The sequence below is a fragment of the Psittacula echo genome, assembly GCF_963264785.1.
Source record: "Psittacula echo genome assembly, chromosome: 2".
Lineage (NCBI taxonomy): Eukaryota > Metazoa > Chordata > Aves > Psittaciformes > Psittacidae > Psittacula > Psittacula echo.
The window spans coordinates 138119519-138136969 of NC_137737.1; the positions used below are offsets into that span (position 1 = coordinate 138119519).

At 42.9% G+C, this 17451-nt stretch overlaps 1 protein-coding gene across 1 annotated transcript in view; it reads right to left on the reverse strand.

Annotated features, from left to right (window-relative positions):
- Positions 1-10774: 10774 nt before the first annotated feature.
- Positions 10775-17451, reverse strand: part of STK3 (serine/threonine kinase 3) — a 135133-nt gene continuing 128456 nt past the window's right edge. The window contains exon 11 of the mRNA XM_080610086.1: positions 10775-13943. Within this exon, the coding sequence (XP_080466212.1) occupies positions 13785-13943 (159 nt within the window). The 3' untranslated portion in view covers positions 10775-13784. The remainder of the gene's footprint in view (positions 13944-17451) is intronic.

Consider the following 17451-nt stretch of genomic DNA (forward strand, 5'->3'; position numbering starts at 1 on the left):
AAGCAGCAGGAGAGTGGGCCATCTTATGTGTCTCCCCCCTCTTGCACAGTCAGCAGAGAGATAGGCAGGTCTCCTCAACAGTGAATGCAGCAGCTTCTTCTTGGATCCTTTCGTATTCAGCCTGGCAGGTGAGCTATCAGGTTTGACAGTCAGTTTGTGCATGGAGCTTCTCAGCTGTGGTGCTGGAAACGCTTTATAAATAGAGAGCAATTTTCTTACACTTTTGATGGCAAAAATTTACTGAGCCTTCCGTATACTTGTTAGTGGGAGCAGCCCCACTCCTGGCTCTTGAGTGCCTCAAGCACAATAAACTGGAACCGCACTGGAGCTCTCACCAGTGGTACCGGGGCAGTGCTGAAGAGCACAAAGGCCACCTCCTCAGTTGAGCTGTTACACAGCACTGGCCCATCCACCAGCACACAAAAATACAAATGTGCTTCCTCAAATTTGGCAGGAGCCTCAAACCACTGAAACCATTGAACAAGCCAGGAGATGGGAGTCACGCTGGAAACGGGAGGTGGCAGGGGTTTCTAGGTGCATTTGATTTTCTTAGGAATCTCTTTAGATTCAGAGAAAGGTCAGTCTAGACATACCAAGAACATAGAAGAAAAAGGCTCTGACAGTTAATGCTTCCTGAAACAAGAGAGAATCACAGAATATCTGACAGTTTTCCATCCTGACAAAGCACAATTAAAGAAAGCAAAATGCATCTCACCATCCTGTTGGAGAAGGTGAGAAAAAACCCATGGTGAATGCAAGATTAGTCTAGGTTCATAGGCCTTAAAATAGAACATTAATCCTATACAGTTCAGAAAAGAAGAATAAACCTGAATGGAAAGCAAAGCTGCAGCTGGAAGAGTGTTCAGATTCTTTCCTTGCAAAGTGCACAGGACAGCCATGACTTGCATGGTTTCATCTAGAGATCTGAGCCAAACACCAGAGACCAGCATCCCCAGGCTCAGATTCCCAAATGTTTCAGCACAGCCAGGGTGTCAGCCATACCCTCCCCTCACTCACATCAGCAACAGGGAGCTCTGAACATGAGGTTGGCAGCCTCGTGGTGTTCTGGGATAAGGCCATGCTGCTTCTGTCACCAGCTGTGGTGGGGGAACACAGCAGCTGTCTGGGTCTGCAGCATGGTGCCAGCCCTGAGCAGCACTATTTCCATTGATCAGGACAGAAGCCGGAAAGCAGCTCAGAAACACAGCAGTGATCTCTTCTTCAGTGTGACTGAATGGTCATTCCTCATTCTAGAGCAAACAGCTGAACTAAACATCTCAGTTCAGCATCTGCCTACAAATAAAGTATCAGTCAAACACTTGGCGATTAAGACTCCCTCCTACTCCAGCTGCAAGATAGGACCCAACTGTCGTGTTTTCTGTGAAGGCTGTAACTGAAGTGCTATGAGATGTATAAAAATGGTGTCAGTTGATGGGCTGAATAAATCAATGCTAGCTACACTTAAAAGGCTTCAAATTTATACCCACTCTCAGAATAAATTTGCAGTAATTGTTGGGATGTGGATCCTGTGATCTTAGAAACCCTCAATTCCTTATTTATCCCAATAATTACATATGTGGGGGCTGTTTAAACATCTGGGTGTCAACAAAAGAGTTATAAATACACTAATTAGAAGAAATAGGTTTATCAAATAATAGAACACTTTATCTATTGATTTCAGCCACATCACATTGTGGAATATATACAGCCCCAAAGCTAATGTATTCTTGTGAAACCTGAGCAATCAGTGATGAATGTGCTTCCTTAGCAGGACAGGTTGCTGAAAAAGTACAAGCATCTAGTCCATCAAGAATTTCTAGCACATACCCAAAGTGGGTTACAAACCACTTTTGGTTGGTTTAGTTTACAACAGCATGAGAGAGACTCCTGGAATGCATCAGAGCAGTATTTCAGCTGTATTTATTGAAATACTCAACTAGCATTTACTGCATTGGAGACTTCACTTTCAGAGGTAAATCGGATTTGGATTAAGCAATTATGTGTATATAAATCAGTGCAGTGCTGAACATTAACATAGTTACCCCATTATTTTCTGGATGATCTCAAGAACTTTACTTCGTAAAGATCAACTAACAGGAAAAACTAAACAAAACCTTTCCTGGATTTTAGGAGACTCAGAAGAAGTTCTTTATTACTTGTATATACAAGTACAGAATTTGATTTGTTTCTGCATTCTTTTAATACAAGACAATTTAAAAAAATCTGGTCTTCTTCCATAGTTTCACCAGGGAAAATCGGTATATGACAAAAATGCAACTTACCTATGGACTGGAATAAGGCCTGCATTTTAAAAAGAATCTCATGCTTTTGGATATGGTTGCTAAGAAAACTGGTAACTCCACTTAATCCTTCTTCAAATAATCTCTGACCTCCATAATCTCTGGACTATGACACCTGTTCTCATGTGCATGAGATCAAAAGGACACCTCTTGCTGTTAAGCCTGTATACCCCATTGTACCGTAATAAAGATGAAATATCAATTGATGCAACACACTACAGGCTTAGTGTCAGATAAATCAAATCAGAAGTTTTTGGTCTCCCTCTTTGATGTATTGGCTGTGAGATTTTCCTTAACCATGCAGGCTTTGGAAGCCAAGGAGGAACACAGAGCAGCAGGAAGATCTGAAGAGGGGAACAAGTCGTGTTATAAACATCTGAGGGCCACGAGCATCTTGTGCACCAGTCCTTTCAGCAACACCAAGGGAATGAAAGGATGAGTAAGAGGCAGAGGGGGTTGCTTCTGTGTGTGTCTGCACACACCTTTGTACAGAGAAAGAACCATTATACTGGTCAGCTCCAAATACTGGTCCTAAGGGGAGAAACAGGATTTGGAGGGACATGTTTTGCTCTGGGAGTTGGCTAGGGAGAGGTACCGTAATATAAAATTCCAACTGTTCGCAGGAAGAAGAGTACAGGTCTTTAGTAAAGAACACATGATTTACTTAATTTGACAGAGAAAAATACATCCAGATACATTAGCATGTGGCCGTGTACATTTACAGATTTGATTTCTGAAGTTGTGACACCTAAAGAAAAGAACTGTGAAGGTTGCTGGGGTTTGCAGTGCATGAGCAAACAGCATTAACTTCTTCTCCCACTCTCATGGACAGAAAACCCGTATTCGAGCCCAGAATGAGATTAGTTTAATTCCTTCCACTGCTTTCCTGCTGGCTGGCTCCAGGCAGCTCCCTGCTCACTGCTCAGTTTATCCCCTCTGAATTTGCTGTGGCCTTCAGAAAGGCCTGTTTGCACTGAACAAGTATGAGCACAAGGCAAGACGCTGGCTAAAGATGCTAAACCCAGTGCCTACAAGAACAACTTGGGAGGCTGAGGGATAGCGTTACTACTCTAAGAAATGTCCTGGTGTAGAGCAAGGAGTGATCATAGACTCTCCTACTGCACTAAACTTTTTTTGTACATCAATATGAAATTGGACACAAGGAACTTTTAAATGTTTAAATGTGATTTTCACATACCTTGGGGTGGCCATGCCTGCATCTGCACCAGAGGCTGTGGCCATGCTGCAGTCCTACCAGCAGACAGCTGTAGCCTTCTGCATCAAAAGCCATCTGCCGCCACGCCGTGGCCTTGGTGAGAAAGGGAGCTGGCTCCTGCAAGGCCCCCTAGACCACAGACACTGGTTTGAGCACAGTGCTGCCCTGATGCTAATCAACAGCTTCCAGATTCATGCAGAGTGTGTTGAGAGCAAAGCGCTACTCACCGCTTTGTGCTGCTTCCTCACACTGCAGGAGCCTCAGTGCCTCCACTGCAACAGGGGAGGGAGAGGAGGAGAAGGGTAGGAGGGAAGAGTGGTTCCCACCAGGGCACAGCACTGACACGGCATCCTGAGCACGTGCACAGCTCATTCAGCACTCATAACGCCCAGGGAAAGAGCAGGGAAAGCCTCTCCATGCAGAGACAAACATCAGCTGCAGCTGAAACCCTCCATGACCCCAGAAAGGAGTAGGTGAGGAAAAGAGAAACCACCACCCTTTCTTTTGACTGGGATTTTTCGCCATGTTTATTTACTCGGTTATGGTATGTTTCAATTTTTTTAAAATTCATTATTTTAAACTTCTATCTTTAAAAATAGTAACTGAATAAGTAAAGCACAAATATAAAAGGCAATAAACATGAATGAAAGAAAATCAGATGTGAAACAGCGACATAGAACAGTAACTTATGTGGATGGCTACCTCATTTGCTTTTGTCAGCCACACTTTTTGCTCCCATCCATAGTTGGCTTCATTGGTGACCTGGAGAGGTGCAAACACTCTTGCTTTTTCATTTCTCCCCAAAGAAATTGATTTTTAATGATTTGCTTCTTCCTGTTTCTGTGACAAATAAGGCCTAGTGGAACTAACCACAAGTCTATTCTGAGGAATCTGTGAAGCAAACAATGGGAAAAAAGTACCTAGTATCTAGTCTGTCTGGGACTAACAAATACTCCGGAAAAGAAAGAGCTGGTTAGAATGTGAACTTCCTGTATTTTCAAATGAAAACAGGACAGCCGAGACTTTACTGTTGCCAACATTTGCATTTGTGCACAACATTCCAAGAACACTTGGTTCAGGGCTTCCCTTAGAAGTAATGCCCACATTCATCCTCCAGAGCAGGGGGAAAAGCAGCAGCAAAACCACCCCAGGACTTCTCCAAGGCTTTCACTTGCAATAGTGGGCCAGACACTGCTGTACCGCAGCCTGGTATAGAATTATAGAATCATAGAATAGTTAGGGTTGGAAAGGACCTTAAGATAATCTAGTTCCAACCCCCCTGCCATAGGCACGGACACCCCACACTAAACCATGTCACCCAAGGCCTCATCCAACCTGGCCTTGAACACCACCAAGGATGGAGCATTCACAACCTCCCTGGGCAACCCATTCCAGTGCCTCACCACCCTCTCAGTAAAGAATTTCTTCCTTAGATCCAATCTAAACTTCCCCTGTTTAAGTTTGAACCCATTACCCCGTGTCCTGTCACTACAGTCCCTAATGAAGAGTCCATCCCCAGCATCCCTGTAGGCCCCCTTCAGATACTGGAAGGCTGCTATGAGGTCTCCACACAGCCTTCTCTTCTCCAGGCTGAACAGCCCCAACTTTCTCAGCCTGTCTCCATACGGGAGGTGCTCCAGTCCCCTGATGATCCTCATGGCCCTCCTCTGGACTTGTTCCAACAGTTCCATGTCCTTTTTATGTTGAGGACACCAGAACTGCACACAATACTCCAAGTGAGGTCTCCCGAGAGCAGAGTAGAGGGGCAGGATCACCTCCTTCGACCTGCTGGTCACACTCCTCTTGATGCAGCCCAGGATACAGTTGGCTTTCTGGGCTGCGAGCGCACACTGAAGCTGGCTCATGTTCATTTTCTCATCCACCAACACCCCCAAGTCCTTCTCTGCAGGGCTGCTCTGAATCTCTTCTCTGCCCAACCTGTAGCTGTGCCTGGGATTGCTCCCACCCAGGTGTAGGACCTTGCACTTGGCATGGTTAAACTTCATAAGGTTGGCATCAGCCCACCTCACAAGCGTGTCGAGGTCCCTCTGGATGGCATCCCTTCCCTCCGGCATATCAACTGAACCACACAGCTTGGTGTCATCGGCAAACACAAAATATCCCAAAGCTAATTTCCCAGAAAACTGCATGGCATGGCCTCAAGTTGCACCAGGGGAGGTTTAGATTGGATAATGGGAAAATTCACAGAAAGGGTTGTCAAGCACTGAAACAAGCTTCTCAGGGAAGGGGTTGAGTCACCATCCCTGGAGGTAGTGTAGATGTGGTACTTCAGGATATGGTTCAGTGGTAGACCTTTGGCAGCGCTGGGTTAATGATTGGACTTGATGATCTTAAAGGTCTTTTCCAACCCAAATGATTCTGTGATTATAGAACATCCCTCATTGCTTTGGAAATACAGAAATAAATACCACAGTAAACTGGAGCCCTGAATATTTATGAATGCAAAGAAATAAAGACTTCCTCACATCGTAAGGTCTTTTTAATTAGTTTTATAACTATATATACACTTAAAAAGAAAATGTAACCCTTATCATATCACATTGATAAAACAGTGTGCACACAGAGTGCTTGACAGAAGTGGCACAGTACACATTCTGTGCGGAAGCACCATTGGCTATTAATGGTGACTTGTGCAGGAATTCACTCATCATGAGCCGTATTTGTATCTGGAAGTTCAACACGCTGGGTGGAGAAGCAGCCTGAGCCACTGGGCACTCTCATCTAAATATACCTGGTCAAATACAGTAAATAATTGTAATATCCAGTAATTGTCAGATTAATTCGGATTAGCAGCAGAATTCTGTCACTTCAAGCATACCATGGGTCAGTTGCTGAGGTGAGTAGCTCGACAGAGGACACCTTCAACACCGGAGCTGGGGGGAGATCAGCGTTCAGGAGCCTCAACTCAGAGCGCCCAGAGCCACCGAGGGAGCCTCAGGTCCTCGGCAGGCCTTGCCCAGGAGCCGGCAGCTCAGCTGACGCGAGCAGGGACTCACAGGGGGCGGAGCCAGGAGGAGCGGCACCAGCCCTGACTGGGTAAAAACCTGCCCCTGGGAGCGGGAGCGACCAAGAGTGCGGCGAGCAGGGCGGGTCGAGGCAGTTCGCGCGGGATGGTGAGCGGCATGGTGAGTACTCACTGTATGACCAGGGCCCGGCCTGGGAGCTCTGCTCGGGCTGCCCCAGCAGTGGCCAGCGGAGGCACCCAGACAGAGCCGATGAGAGGGGAGGCATCCATGTGATCCATGTGGGTGCTAGTGATGTTGCTAGCAGTACATAAAGAAGGACTACAGAGCCCTGGGAGAGGTGGTTAGGGGCTCTGGAGCTCAGATTGTCTTTTCATCAATTCTCCAGGATACAGGGGAGGACCTTAAAAAAGCCAGGAGGATTGGCCAAGTTAATAAGTGGTTAAAAGGGTGGTGCCATAGTCAGGGGTTTGGGTGACTTGAATACGGAACCCAAGTTAGTAGGCCAGGTCTACTGGGGACTGGTGGAGCTGGTCTGACAAAGAAGAGGAAGAGTGGTTTTGGTAGGAGGTTTGCCAGGCTGGCCAAGGTATCTTTAAACTAGATGTGTTGGGGGAGGGGGGCATTGTTCCATCCCAACACACCCAGTCAGTTGCCAGCATCTACAATAAATGCTTGGAGCGATGCAGAGATATTCCAGCCGCTCCAGCCAATGAGCCGGCTTCATTTGGAGATTGGCTCAGATGCCTCTATACAAACGCCCATAGCATAGGGAACAAACAAGAGGAATTAGAGATGTGTGCACATCTACGGGGGTATGATATAATAGGCATCACAGAAACATGGTGGGATGGCTCCTACGACTGGAGTGTTGGAATGGAAGGTTACAGGCTCTTTAGAAAAGACAGGGCCGGTAGCCAGGGAGGGGGAGCTGCTATTTATGTTAGGGATAGGCTGGAGAGTATGGAACTCTGTCTGGGGACGGGTGAGCAGTCGACAGAGGGTTTGTGGGTCAGGGTTAAAGGGAGAGCAGCGATGGGGGACATTACTGTGGGGATCTGTTACAGACCGCCTGATCAAGAGGAATCTGTGGATGAAGTGCTCTATAGGCAGATAGGAACAGCCCCATGCTCACAGGCCCTTGTTCTCATGGGGGACTTCAACCACCCTGACATCTGTTGAAGGGACAGTACGGCCCGGCACAAGCAATCCAGGAGGTTCCTCGATTGTGTGGAAGACAACTTCCTTCTGCCAGTAATAGAGGAGCCGACAAGGAGAGGTACCATGCTTGACCTCGTGCTCACCAATAGGGAAGGGCTGGTTGGAAATGTGATGCTCCAGGGCAGCCTTGGATGCGGCGATCACGAGATGGTTGAATTCGAGATCCTTGGGACAGTGAGAAGAGCGTGCAGCAAGCTCACTGCCCTGGACTTCAAGAGAGCAGACCTTGGCCTCTTCAGGAACCTGCTTAGTAAGGTTCCATGGGATATAGCCCTAGAGGGCAGGGGGGCCCAAGACTCTTGGTTGTTATTCAAGGATCACCTGCTCCAAGCTCAGGAGTGTTGCATCCCAACTGGAAGGAAGTGCAGCAGGAGGGCCAGGAGACCTCCTTGGATGGATAAGGAGCTGCTGAGGAAAATTCAAAGGGAAAAAGAGGCTTATAGAAGGTGAAAGCAGGGACAGGCGGCCTGGGAAGAATACAGGGATGTTGTCCGGGAAGCTAGGGACCCGGTGAGGAAGGCTAAGGCCCAGTTAGAACTGAACTTGGCTAGGGATGTTAAGGATAATAGGAAGAGATTCTATAGGTACGTAGTGAATAAAAGACAGACTAGGAACAACGTCGGCCCCCTCTGGAAGCTATCAGGAGAACTGGCTACCCTGGATTTGGAGGAGGCTGAGGTTCTTAATGACTTCTTTGCCTCAGTCTTCACTGGCAAAGGCTCTGACCAAACCATCCCAAGTCTTGGAAGGCAAACGCAGGACTGTGAGAATGAAGACCCTAGGCCCACTGTAGGAGAGGATCTGGTTCGAGACCATCTTCATAACCTGAACGCACACAAGTCCATGGGACCTGATGAAATCCATCCATGGGTCCTGAAGGAGCTGGCGAATGAAGTTGCTAAGCCACTGGCCATCATATTTGAAAACTCATGGCAGTCAGGTGAAGTTCCCGACAACTGGAAAAAGGGAAATATAACCCCCATTTTTAAGAAGGGGAAAATGGATGACCTGGGGAATTACAGACCAGTCAGTCTCACCTCTGTGCCTGGCAAACTCTTGGAGCAGATTCTCCTGGAAGGCATGCTAAGGCACATGAAAAACAAGGAGGTGGTTGGTGACAGCCAGCATGGCTTCATTAAAGGGGAATCCTGCCTGACCAATCTGTTGACCTTCTATGATGGGGCTACGAAACTGATGGACAGGGGCAGAGCACTTGATGTCATCTACCTGGACTTGTGCAAAGCGTTCGACACTGTCCCACACGACATCCTAAATTGGAGAGACATCAATTTGATGGGTGGACCACTCGGTGGATAAAGAACTGGCTGGATGGCTGCACCCAAAGAGTTGTGGTCAATGGCTCGATGTCCGGCTGGAGACCGGTAACGAGTGGTGTCCCTCAGGGATCGGTGTTGGGACCAGTCTTGTTCAACATCTTTGTCGGTGACATGGACAGTGGGATTGTTAGCGCCCGCAGCAAGTTTGCCGATGACACCAAGCTGTGTGGTTCAGTTGATATGCCGGAGGGAAGGGATGCCATCCAGAGGGACCTTGACACGCTTGTGAGGTGGGCTGATGCCAACCTTATGAAGTTTAACCATGCCAAGTGCAAGGTCCTACACCTGGGTTGGAGCAATCCCAGGCACAGCTACAGGTTAGGTAGAGAAGAGATTCAGAGCAGCCCTGTGGAGAAGGACTTGGGGGTGTTGGTCGATGAGAAAATGAACATGAGCCGGCTTCAGTGTGCGCTCACAGCCCAGAAAGCCAACTGTATCCTGGGCTGCATCAAGAGGAGTGTGACCAGCAGGTCGAAGGAGGTGATCCTGCCCCTCTACTCTGCTCTCGGGAGACCTCACTTGGAGTATTGTGTGCAGTTCTGGTGTCTTCAACATAAAAAGGACATGGAACTGTTGGAACAAGTCCAGAGGAGGGCCACGAGGATGATCAGGGGACTGGAGCACCTCCCGTATGAAGACAAGCTGGGGCTGTTCAGCCGGGAGAAGAGAAGGCTGTGTGGAGACCTCATAGCAGCCTTCCAGTCTCTGAAGGGGGGCTATAAGGATGCTGGGGATGGACTATTCATTAGGGACTGTAGTGACAGGACAAGGGGTAATAGGATAAAACTGAAACAGGGGAAGTTTAGATTGGATATAAGGAAGAAATTCTTTACTGTGAGGGTGGTGAGGCACTGGAATGGGTTGCCCAGGGAGGTTGTGAATGCTCCATCCTTGGTGGTGTTCAAGGCCAGGTTGGATGAGGCCTTGGGTGGCATGGTTTAGTGTGGGGTGTCCCTGCCCATGGCAGGGGGGTTGGAACTAGATTATCTTAAGGTCCTTTCCAACCCTAACTATTCTATGATTCTATAATTCTAAGGAGTTTTGCTCATAAGTGTCTTTTACTGAAGTGCCTTTGTGGGCAAATTCTTAAGCAGTAATTTTTAAAACTCAGAAAAGAAATGGGCTATGGAGTAAATTTTCAGACATTAAATGGATTTTCTTCTTCTGGTTAAGCCTATCCATTACCTATTGTAGTTCTTATTACACTAGAAAAATCAAAGGAGCACCTAAAGCTGCTAATGTCCACTAGTACCTCCAGGTAAAGGGTGTCTATGAACATTTCCAGTGGGCAGGGGTGATGCTGCTCAGCTCTCTCAGGGTTAGGCCTTTATCAACCTTAGACTGCAGAGTGGTTTCCACAAAATATTGAGGTTTTCTGTCCTTAGACCTGCCTGATACTCTTCCATTGAGATCCTCAGACTTTCAGAGCTTGCAGCAACACCTTGAGCTGGATAAATCCTTTCCAGAGCTGATCTCAAGTGATGTGGCTCTCTGTACTCACAGCTGGGCTCAGAATTATAGGAAGGAAGCAAAAGCATGAGAGGTGACAATGGAAATGAACATTAATGGTTATTATTTATGTAATTTTGTTTCAGTTAGAATGAACAACAAGACAACTGTTATACATGAAAAATTAGCTTTATTACAAATGTTTAGTAATAAGTAATGATGTTTCAAAATTTGTTTACTTACTAAATCTAAACATACAAAGTCAGAAGCAAACACGAAATTGCTTGGTTAAAATCTTACTGAAGGTTAACTTGTCAGTAGTTGTATCAGATTTCCTGCAAGGCTTGCCTTTAAAATGTCATATTTATTGTACTATCAGATTTCCTTTACAGAGATGCTTATCCTCCAGTAAAGATGGGAAGTCATAAACATGGATGATTTGATTCATTTACATAAACAGAAGAAAGAAAAAATAAGTCGTATCTATCTCTCAATATAAAACCTGTTTCTTTAAGTTATGCTTGCACATAATTTAGAGCCCTGGCTTCTGAAGCCAAAGACAGCTTGTACACTTACTGCAGTGTGCACCGTATCAAAAGGGCAGCATGACTAACTTCATTTTAACTGGTGAAAGTATTCTTTGGTCACAATTGTCCAATATATTCCAGATTACAGTATATCAGAAGTTACTTCTCACCCATTTTAAGTAGCTTGTTTACACTTCTATTTCATTCCATGGGTCTCAAGACTTTTCTCCTCCATGTATAATCCACACCTGTGTTTGTGCATGTGCACAAAATTTGAGTTGTTTCTATGATCAGGAGTGAAGAAAGAATGCTGTTTATCTTCTGATATCTTTCAGATCTCAGACTGCACCAGCTCTAGGCTAAAACAGCCTTTTACTGGAGTCTCCTAGACAGGCAATTCATATTTAACGAACTGCATTACTAAGTTTTCAGAATACATAAAATATGCAAATTGTGATCATTTTATTACATTGCCTATTACACTGTAAAGTCACATTATTAAAAATCAAAGTCTAATTTTTGATGGGAATAGTTTAAGAGAGTAAGGGAAAAGAAAGCTGCTAAAGATGCAAGCAAAAGTGTCTGCACAATGACACTCTGTTTAAAAGGCACACCAAGAAAACGCAAGCTAGGTTCCTCTCCTGATGGTTTAAATCTGTTTTATACTTTTTTCTTTTATACATAGATATGCATATATGTGGGTATGCCTATACAAACACATGTATGCACACACACCTTTGAGTTTTTGAGAACAGAAAATTAAAGAATTAGAAATTCACTTTAAATAAATAAAAACCATACGGGGGGGAGGGGTGAGCTGTTATTTTTTGCTGCATTATGAGTATAATCTAATGACACTGTGATATGATTACACCATTTTTTTATTTCTCATCGTTTCACTGTATAAATGTGAGGCCTAAGACTACCAGGTGCATTTATCTTGCCTAAAGTAATTTCTGCTGATCTCCTGTGTTCTTGCTTCTTCATAAGGGATGGTCACAGTTCAAACAGTTTGAGCATAGATGTCAGAGCATGGCATGAACACAAACACACAGAATGACAATGGCAACAATGGCTATATGCAGCTCAAACCCATATACTGGTCCCAGCACAGCTGTAGTACGCTGATCTTGTAAAAACTTCTGGTTTCCTTTTGCGGAAGTTTTATGACATAATGCACTGCTTTCAGTATCTGCACTGCTCCATCTAAATGGTCCACGTATGATGACAGTAAATGTGAAGAGGTATGAGATGATTACGAACTTCCAGAAAACATTTAACAGAAGATGCCCACACAGTACTCACCATTAAAAGTTTAACAGCTGATGATTCAAATGTGAAGATCTTTTCAGCTGTATTATTTAAAGAAGTATGACTATCACAGTAAAGTTATTTACACAGAAGGCAACAAGAGTAAAGGTATCAATACAGAACACAGTAGATTGTTCAGAAAGTGGATCACATTTTCTGCTAAGTCTGAAATATTTCTTGCAATGTTGTAAATTCTACCTTCCAGATAACCCACAATATAAACCAGACAGAAGAACTTGCAAAAAGATACTAAGAGCTTGATCCTGAATTTCTGATTCACCAAAATCGATCAGCAGACGACTACAGGAATTTTGAACGTCTAGTGATTGCAGGACAAAACCCTCAGAGGACTGCAAAGCATTGCTTCTCTTCAGTACTTATTACATATAAGTATTCAATTCATTTTCTTTGGCTTTTAAATTACTATCCTTTCATATCTATAATATGAAACCAAACTAAACACAAACCACTAATAACTGCCCTCTCCCCTGAAAACTGATAAAAAAATTAAATGAATCAGAAAAAAACATTTTCAGAAAGTGTAGCTGTTACTTCATTATAAAACTACAGTGCAAAACAGTTTTATACTGGTCAGAATTGCAATAGCAATTGGAAATTTACACTGAAGGAGTGACTGCAAGTATTGATTCTCCTAAAGAAGAGAAAATTCAAAACTGATTAGGCACTTGTTTTCTTGTTTAATGAAGAATCATTCAGTGTGCGTAAAAATGATAGAAATACTCTCTAAAAGAATCCTCTGTAGCGTAATAACAACTGGATTGATCAACTACAGCCACAATCCCTGATTCAGGAGAGTAGAAAAACATGTGCCTATTACTTATGTTATGCATATATCCTACTGATATGAATGGGCTGGATACATGTTCAAGTGCTGTCCTGAATTGGGAAGCCTGCTGAAATTGGACTTTTTTAAAAGAGTAGTGAGCTTTTCAATTATACCACAATACTGATTTTATCTAATCTGGCTCTGCTCTCCACAATATTAACCTAATACTTCCTAACAAAAAAAGAAAACAGGCATAAAATAAATAGGATAACCAAAGATTATGTAATAAATATGCTACCAAGTGGGAGGAATATCCACTGCAACATAAGGCTCTGTAGTGTTGCACAATTAAGAAATCGCTCCAGGTGCTTCAAAACACAACCCCAAAGTACAACACCGAGTTACCACTATACACTTGAAAAGGATTAAGAAGTAACAGATTAAACTTCTATTTCATTAAAGATTGAAAATACACACAAGTGTTAATGTTTCTCTGCCTCTGCAGAACACCACATGTATGCTCTTTCACCTCTCCAACTGTCATTGAAGGAAAATTCAAGATTGGGTTTTGAAAACTCTAATAATCAAATTCCTTCAGACTTACGAAGTGTCCACACTGACTCATAGTATTATCTCTGCATGAAGAGCAAACTCAGAAATTTTGTTGTCTCCGTTTCTTTGCATCCATTGCATCTAGGATAGGTTGTCTCTTTGCAGTGTACCTCTGGCGAAGCTCTTCAATTTCTCGTTCCATCATAGGGTCCAAAGCCTTTAATCGCATCTGTAATTCTTCTAAACTCAGATTCTTTAACTGTAAAACAACCAAGCAAACCAAACAAAAAAAAACAAAAACAAAACAAAAACAAAACAAAAAAAAACAACAACAAAAAAAAAACAAAAAAAAAACAAAAAAAAAAAAAAAAAAAAAAAAAACCACAACAAAACAACCCCAAAAAGATTAAAACCTGTTTTAAGCAAAAATGAAAACCACTACCTTTCATGATCCCTTAATTTACAGTTGCATTGTTTTTACACACTTTGAGTATATGTATACACATATAACTGTTTGTATAACCAAAAGCCTAAGAATGCTCCACAGTAAATAATTTAACAGCATATGAAAACACAGAGTATATTTAATATAAACTGTAAAATAAAAAACCCACTTTGCAAACCTTGCAAAGAGATTGCAAATAAATAGAGGGTTGGATCTGAACTCATTCAGCTGAAAAAAGCATGCCACAGTATACACAATTACATTCATGTACATAACTTATATTGCTTAATGAAATACTTCTTACTGAACTGCAGTATCTTTACAGAAGCCTGAAAAAAATCAGACAGCTGCTGCAATAGCTTGAGAGGTATTTAGAGGTACTTTCTGCTAAGAATGACAAGGCACCTGTCTTCCTCAATAGCTTGCTGCCAGAACTAGTCAAAGCAAATTGCTAACAGTGTTTCAATAATACATGAAATAATTTCCTAAATTCATAGGAAGAGGAGTGAGTTACCTTTGACCAAGCTCTCCTTTCTAAAAATATTTTCTCACAATGTTAAACAGTTCATTACATTTCATCCATTAAAAGCAATGGGTCATTTAACAAATCGTTTTGTTGGCTTGATGGATGATGCAAATGAAGGTTGGAGTCCTGCCAGGTACTGGGGCACATCAGGCACTACTGCCCCAGCTGCTGTTGCAGGGAAGGATCCACATTTTAAGTATGTTCCTTTAGCTGGCCTAGGTATTTTTTCCCTGATGAAGTCTAGTGTTTCTCTGTGTTTCTCTCTCGTCGGAATTGCCTATGTGTGAGTGTGAAAAAAATCAACAAATTTCAAATAGCACAAATAATTTCATTTTAGGAAAGGGATAATCTATATTTTGTTTGCAAATATTCTGTCATCACAAACAAGCACAACCACCTAACTCAGGGGGGGAAATGGAAAACATTTCCTGAATTAACCTACTAATGAGTCAATACTTCATTCATGAATCTAGGGCACTCTTCCATCAACATAGTCTGATCTGTTCTCCCTGAGGAATGAAATACTAGTTTTGATCTTTATTTTTATCAGCATCTGAGGCATATAAATTAGCAACACATATTGCTACATACAGTCCAAACCCAGCATTACGACTTCTACTAATAGACTACACTGCACATAGAATCATAGAATAGTTGGGTTGGAAAGGACCTTGAGATCATCTAGTTCCAACTCCCTGCCATGGACATAGTAAACAAATAACCTAAAGTCATAATAAAGACGTAGTGCAGGTAAGAAAATTGTAGAAGAGCATATGGAGGAAAATGCACATTTTTATGCAATTTCATTTTAACTGTAAGATTTGCAATGAAGATGAGAATTAAAATCCAGATGTCAAAATAACTTCCAGGACCAAAGATCCTGAGACCTGTATGAGCCTCAGAGACCTCAGATGTGCTCAGTAGCTCATCAACCTCTTCGCAAATGAGACCTTTCCTTTTTTAGGAGGGAAAGAGCTGCCTCCCAAGGAATTAAATAATCTAGTATTTCTTCCATTTGATAAATGCAAGAAAGGATGAAGGAAAGGAATCATAATGCCTCAGTCACCAAGACTTTCACAGAAAAACACCTTTTCATTTTCAGAGAAAGGATTAAAAACCTCCACCATTCTCTTTCACTTTTGGCCCACTGGTGAATGAAACTGGCACGTGACTCATTTTTCAGTGAACATACTCTTTTAGAGAAGTGGGTTAGAGAAGTGTTGGAAGGATTTGCTGTATAATAAGCAAGGATTACACTGCTGATTCTCCTGTTTAACTGATCCCAACACAGCACAGATAAGAGAACCAATAAACCCCTATTTTTTTAGCACACATGACAGGGAAACGTATTTGGGACTCCACACACCTGTGAACAGTCTAAGAAAGGCACTGTGAATAATCTCATGTGCAAGTATTTTGTGAGACCTGTCACTGACAAATCTCCTACCCACTCTAGGCCAGCGTGGGCAGCCATTTATTCCCTCTCAGTCACCACTGTAGACATCAGGCTTAAGATGCACAGAATAGACTCCAACTGATGGAATCACATAATTATCCTGCACTGAAAACCACTTTTTTAATAGACTGTCAGAGAAGAATGTGATGGGTGAGTTATTATTTAAATCTCAATCAAGAAACAGAGCCAGCAAACAGAATTAAATATTCTTTAAAGATCACAGACAGCTGGGGTGGAAATCAGAATATAAAGAAAAGGATTTTTTTAAATCCAGATAATAAGAATCTTCCAGAATGATCTCAGCCACATCGCCCAGGGAACTCAGGGTGCCACAGCACTCATCTGCATGAACGGCTGATGCTCAGTACATTCAAAAGATGACAGAAAACAGGGACATTAAGAAACTGAAAGCAGAGTTATGAAGGTTTCCTCTATCCAACATCAGATGCAAAAACCATTTAATCAGCCACAGCTGAATCTAGATGTGTGTCCCTGCACATATGTGTCTCCTTGAGAAATTTAAAAATACTTCTTGATTTCTGTCTGTGCTGTAGATAATACCTTGTTAACTCTAAAAGCCCGCAAAAGTCCTAACACTGAATGCAACAGCAAATGTACCAAATGAGATATGCAGAAATAACTCAAGATACTTATTCCTGTGTAGTTTATTCCCCTGCATGTAAATATTTTGATTCAAATTCTTAGAGCGATACAGCTCAGCACTCATTTACTTACCACTTGCAATTTTAACTGCCATAAATAATTTCCCATGTAGTTTGTTGCTGTAACTACTAGGGCTACCAGTGTTAATGGGAAGGGAGTGGAGAACATTCAGCTACACAAGCTACAGGAATTCAAAAAGACTTTAAGTTACATCTTGATAGCTTTTTAAAAGCTGTAAACTGTAGCAGTTCAGTAATCAGGGTAGTGTAATTTCTGCCACTCCAAACAATGAAATCAGTCCCATCCTTCTGGAGATCAAACACCCACAACCACGCAACAGATGGCAATTAGGGTAAAGGTGGGCCACCTCCAAGACAGGTCTTCAGTGAATGGAGTTTCTGGTAAAAGTGTACCTAGTGTAACCTATCTCGAACTTTTATCAGTGGGACACCAATCATCCACCTCCTCCTGGCTCATTTTTCAAATTAGTCATAATAGGGTTAAAGCCTTTTCCAAGAAAGACTATTAAGTAGAAGTTAAAAAGCAGCAGAACAGATTAAGAACTGTTAGCAAGCTTTTCTTAATGTGACCATCCTCATTAAGCTGGGATACAGCAAAAAAACAGATGTTAAGGCAACTCTGAGCATGAAGTGATCCATTTGTGTTCAGAGCACAGG